Below are 6,000 nucleotides of genomic sequence, written 5' to 3'. Positions count from 1 at the left end.
AAAAAAAAAAAAAAAAAAAAAAGTGAAATGGTACATTTAACAAAATTGGCTTTAAGCCCTTTTAAACAGACGCCAGATCACAAGGAGAGACCTTTTCATTCACCTTAGCTTCACTAATACATATAAAGATAATTTTATGACAGTACAGCCTGACGCTGTGGGGGTAGATTGTGACCACAGATGAAACAGAGAAAACTTTGAGAGGCTTCATACCTTTCAGCCATGTTGCAATTGTAACTACACCATACCTTTGTTGGCACTAAAGCTGTCCTGGAAAAAATAATTCCTCTGAGAAGTTCTCTGAAAGTATATGTGAGATTTCAGCTACATTAATGCTACTGTGTTTCCTGTGAACTGCACAATTAAAGCCCTGTACAATGCTCTGAAAATACACCCAGGTACATCCTGAAAACTCAAGAGTCAGCTTTAAAAAATAAAAAAAAAAAGAAAAAAAAGAAACCTTGCAGACAGGCCATCACAAAACTGCCCGACTGCGTGGCACTGGGCCTGGGGTTGTTGGTGCTTTTGCAGCTGAGAAATACAAGTCCTTTCTGCAGTGCTGTCTGATGTTCTTAACAGCTGTATTACCTCTCATCTCTGTGCACCTGGGAGTTTTGGTACCGAACACAGATGACCAGGCATACCGTGCACTATTTCTCATTGTGTGCTTTTGATGGTATAGTAAGAAAAGAATTCGTCTTTTAAGAAAATTCACACAGCTATGAATCTTTTGAATTACTGCAAACAAAAGGTCATATTCAATCCTATCTGCAGCCTGAGCCTTACCTAAAGGGTATTTTCACTTGTTTATCTCTCTCTTCCAGTGTCTTCAGCTCTTCAGATGCAAGAACCATCCCACTGTCTGTCTGGTTTTCCTGTAAAGATGTTAGAAATTCATTAAATGCAAAGAGATAAAAAAGAAAAAGCTGTATTAACAAAATGAAGAGATATACAAAGGACAGCCTTACCTCCTGAACAACCTTTACAGTGGCTACCAAAGGGACATCTTCAAAGGTTTTCACGCTCACAGGTCGGCTTTTTCTTTTGCTACCTTGTCGGTACTGACTGAAAAGAGAAAAAAAAAAAAAAAAGAGTTTTTTTCCCCCCACTGTCTTCGATTTGGCTGCTAATGGCACAATGATATCAGAATCCTTTTATCTCTCTATAGAGAAGTTAATCCTTTTGTCAAAACATTTTATGCAAACCTCAAAATATTCACTTATTGAAAAGGATGAACTGCCTAGAAAATGGCACGTTTCTGACCTTCTGCTCTTGACAACCTTGATCCCCAAGCAAATTCTAAGAAATAGCTTTGAGAAAACAGTTCCTTTCCTTAGTTATACTGGAGGGCTTCATTTCCTGCAAGCTTAGCTTAGAAGTACAATAAACAGAGGAGCCTGGAGCACAGGCATATGAGTCTTTTTTTGGACTGCACTTCTGAGACCCCTGGCTGGACCTAGGACAACAACTGCAGACTCAGCAGTCTGCCTCCCTACAGCCGTGGGGGTCAGGAAGGGGAGCGCTACATCTCTCTTGAAGGCTCTTCTCCAAAAGAAGTCCTCTGGCCTGGATGACGTCTGTAACCCAATGAAAAAAAAAAAAATAGTGGCCTTTGATGGAGATACTAATACAACAAACACAGCAGTTACCCTCCACTTTCTCTCTGTCTAAGTGGCAATGTAATTACATGGATGTTGTCTCTGGTCTGGCCAGCCTAAATCAGAAAGGAAAGGCAACAGTAGCTGAGGTCTCAGAAGAAAAGCCTGCTTGTACCTCATCCCTACTGTCTCACTAGGTAAACAGGACCAATTTATCTTCCTAACAGCTGATGAAGAAAAAGGTATTCCAGGAAGCTGTGGAGTTACACCTGCATTCACCAGGCGAGGCTGTGGTGGGGTACCCAGGCTGTTTCTAAAGGAGGTGATTAGGGCAGTCTGCATGCAGTAGTGGGGTGCTCTGCCCAGGACGATTTATCTCTCAGCAGGGCCATGCCATGCTGCAGCACAAAGCTGAGGGCAACTCAGAGCATTATTCATCCCATTTCCCAGCTTTGAGTCCAACTATGTTGAGTCCTGCCCATCTCCAACAGACAATCATTTAATCTGGCAGGCATTTTACAAGTTCCCCTTGTGGCCTGCTCAGATGCTCAGCTACAATTTGGAAAGTTTTTGAAACATTAAACCCAAGTCCTTCTTGCTGCAAATAAAACTTATCCTATTGCTGGGGGACACAGGGAATAACTGACCACTATCCTCCTTAGAGCAACCTTTTATATACTGAAAACTGTTACCACGTTCCCTCTCTATTTTCTCTTCCTAGACTAAACAAACTAAGTTCTTTGGAGCTCTCTGCACTGACCATGTCTTCTATTTCTGTTATTCTCTGGTGGTATCCAATCCACTTTGTAACTCACTTCCCACCCAATTCAGCCAGGACCAAAAGTACCTAGATTCCACCTATCTCCAAGACCATAATCTAGTACATTCACTCTCCTGGACTAACCAACCTTGAGTGACCTGAAATTCATTCCACACCTTTGCCTTCTTAGCCTGAAAGCTCCCTGTATGCTTACATCTAACTGTCCACACAGGCACAGAATTGCCTGTCGCAAGTGCTTCCGCCCCAAAACATCTCTAGATAAATAGGTCCCTTTTTTACTTCCAATTTTTCTTCAGTCTTGCAGGGGACCTTGACATGACTAGGACTGTGGTTACCTGGGACAGTAAGGACTAGGAATCCTACTTTTTGTATATTAACTTTATGATCTGAATGACCACCCAGGATATGCAAGTCCTGGTTCTGCTCAGCCCAAAGAAGAGTCAATCTACATCTTCTGGATTGGCTAAAATGAATGAGATCCTCATTGTTAAGCTAGACTACTGTGCAAACAGAATCAGAAATACTGTGGAGCCAGAGAGAGACAATAATATGGAGTCTGACTCCAGCCTCATGGTTGGGGTTCTCAGCTGACGTCCTAACAGTATTTCTTGAAATGTGTTTGCATTTTGTATTAAACTATCACATAACACACATAAAGGTCCAAAAAGCCTTACAGAAAATCAGAATCAATTTTCCATGCTATCCACTAGACCAATTATTCTTTCAAAGAAGGAAACTTAGATTGGTTTGACTTGATTTGTTCTTGACAAATCCATGTTGGTTGTTTTTAATTGCTTTATTTTCCTGTAGGCATTTACCATTATTTATTTAATCATTTATTCCAGGATAGTTCCCAGGAATCAAGTTAATCTTATTCCCAGATGACTCCTTTTTCTTTCTTTCTAAAGACAGGCATTATGCTTACCCTTCTTCAAATTCTTTTTACCTCACCATCACCTGACAATCTTTCTTAATGACAATCTTTCAAGGTTCAAAAATTGCCTTAGCTAGTTCCTAAGCCAAACATGGCAAATGTTATGAGGTCTTACTCATTAAAATTTACCCCAGCAATCTAAATATTCTTTAACCATGTTTTCCCCCGTGCTTGCTTCTTTTCCTCCAGCTTTGAGGATTGCATGAATCAGCCTCTCATCTTAGCTACTATTTCTGTGAAGACTAAAAGAGACATCACTGAACAGATGAACATTTTCCACTACATGCATGGTAAGATCCATGCCTGCAAAATAATTTTCAGCTCCAAGAATAGAAAAAGACAGTCCCAAAACACGTCTCATTGTCTCCACTTTGCCTCTTCTAGCATGTTTTCCACAAGTGCTTTCTCTCAAACTCTGCCACACTGTAAGACAATACAAAAGCTGCTCAAAGTCTCATTAAAAGTTTGATGGAGAGATTTAACTCCTATTCATAACAAGAAGTTTGGACTGGGAAAAGCCATATATGAAGTGTTAAAAGTTTAAAATTACATGTGATTTTTTCAGTGTCATATCATACTTTTGCATCTTTTAAATATTTGTATTTTGAACYGCCTCACTAGTAAAACACAAGGCTGGGAGTTCAGCTCTAGGACCACAAGTTTACCTGAAATTAACTGTGCAGTGCCTAGCTAGTCCTTTCCATGACCATGAAAAARCCATGATCCCACACCACCCAAAATCATAGAGAACTTTGTCTTTGGTAGGTATAATACAAGCAGTGAGGAAGAGGGCTCAGACAGCACTGTGGAAACCATAAGAAAGCTATCAGCAGAGTCCATCTCTGCCCTGATCTTTTGCATTTAAGTCCTTCTATCCTCCTCTTCCTCCTCCTCAAATAGCAGCAAGCAGAAATGCCAGGGAGGCTACCTACAGACATATCTATTACCACTAGTATCCTAGGGAGCTGCAATATAAGAGTGTGAATACAGCTGGATTAGAAAAACTTTTTATTTGTTCTGCTTCTTAAAAAATAAATAACAATACTCTTGTGTTTTCCTGAATGAGAATACCAAATCTTAAAAGAACAATAAAAAAAAAAATCTAAAGGTTATCACTAACATCTGGAGAGGTAAGAAACTAGTTTTTGCCTACAGAAACTCTACAGATTCATTTTTAACCCTATGGACAAGGTTAAATATGGACCAGAGCAGCTGAACTCTCTTCCTTTCATTTTCCCTGCCCCCAACACGAACAAAAATCACCGAGAGGCCCCAATAGGATGTCCACCATATAAAATACCTAATTCCTGCTGTGTTGTCATAATGGAATTTAGGATCACAGACTTCCTCTTCCTCCCTACAGGAAGCAGGTGAAGTTGGGAGAGAGAGACCCGAATCCTCTTCCATATTCAGTGATACTGACAAAGGAAGGACAACATAGTCTTTACCATCCTGCAAAATACAGTGAAAAATATAAAAATGAAATATGCTATACAGATATATAGACATAAACAGTTACACACACATACATGGAGAATGTATCAGTTCAACAGAACTACCTTGGTTATTTTATTAAGCTATGAGCATTATATCTTTTGATATGAATATATACCTTTGCAGAAGCAGCTATATCAAAAGAAGGAAATTTAAAGAGCCACTACCAAATAGTTTTAGATAAAAAATTATGATTTTTAAATGACATACTGTAATGTAAAGCAGAATCAGCATTTTTTTGATGTCTTTGAAATTAAAAGTGTAATTTTTAGTAATGTTTGAATCCCAGTAACACAAAGAACATGAACCTGAAGGAAAAAATAACCTTAAACTAAAAATGAGATTGAATTGGACTACAGCATATGAATTATAAAGACTAAACTAAGTATAAAAGGTAAATGAAAAAAAGAATGAAACAGACAGCAAATAGGGAAGTTTTATAAAAATACTTTGGCATTTAACTTGATATGAATAACAATAATAATATTCTTAAAAATGTTCTTTCACTCATTTAAATTTCCCTTTGAGGTATCAAGAGAAAAATGGATTATGCATCCTTTGGTAATGCATTTATAGTCCCATAGGAAATCCTTTAGTTGATTTTATGAAACCTGGAATTTTTTGCATCTCTCCCTTTTGGATTATGATATGATACACATATAATTAACTATTAGCTATCACAGCATAAATCACTTTTGTCTTTTATAGTTACATTACAGTTCATGGCAAGATGGTCTAAATCATTAGTAATCTAACCACATTGGTTATGGTGAAATGTGCACAAAATGTGCTCTGACCATACATAAGATTCAAGAGGTTCTTTAGGAAAGCAAACAAACTATCCTTTCTCAGTTTTGGCCTGCACAGAAGATGTGATAATTTTAAAGGACAGGGAATTCCCATCACTACCAATAGGTAGGATAGGGAGAACATGAGACAAAATCCAGCCTCAGTCTAAAGGGTTTGCATCCATTTCCCAGGCCTTGTCCACATTTGCGGTACATGAAGAGGGAGTCACAAGATGGAGAACCAGAAAGGATGTCCGTTTACTCTAACTGAAAGGCTCACTTACTACAACACTTGACGATTCTTAATACTGTTATACTCATGGAGCCGCTGATATGCAGCAAAATGCCTGTGCCCTAATTTTCCAGGGGAGCCATTAAGACATTGTGGCCCATATCCTTACATAT

General features: G+C 38.7%; 1 protein-coding gene across 1 annotated transcript in view; it reads right to left on the bottom strand.

The window, feature by feature from the left end:
- KDR (kinase insert domain receptor) overlaps positions 1 to 6,000 on the bottom strand; it is a gene marked incomplete at its 5' end in the record, with an annotated part of 32,146 nt that overhangs the window by 331 nt on the left and 25,815 nt on the right. Inside the window, 3 exons of the mRNA XM_026083754.1 lie at positions 787 to 875; positions 969 to 1,065; positions 4,614 to 4,765. Coding sequence (XP_025939539.1) covers positions 787 to 875; positions 969 to 1,065; positions 4,614 to 4,765 — 338 coding nt within the window. The remainder of the gene's footprint in view (positions 1 to 786; positions 876 to 968; positions 1,066 to 4,613; positions 4,766 to 6,000) is intronic.

Source organism: Apteryx rowi, unplaced genomic scaffold (assembly GCF_003343035.1).
Source record: "Apteryx rowi isolate R43461 unplaced genomic scaffold, aptRow1 scaffold_614, whole genome shotgun sequence".
NCBI classification, from domain to species: domain Eukaryota; kingdom Metazoa; phylum Chordata; class Aves; order Apterygiformes; family Apterygidae; genus Apteryx; species Apteryx rowi.
Note: the sequence above shows the minus strand (reverse complement) of the source record. Positions and strands in the feature narration are given on the sequence as shown.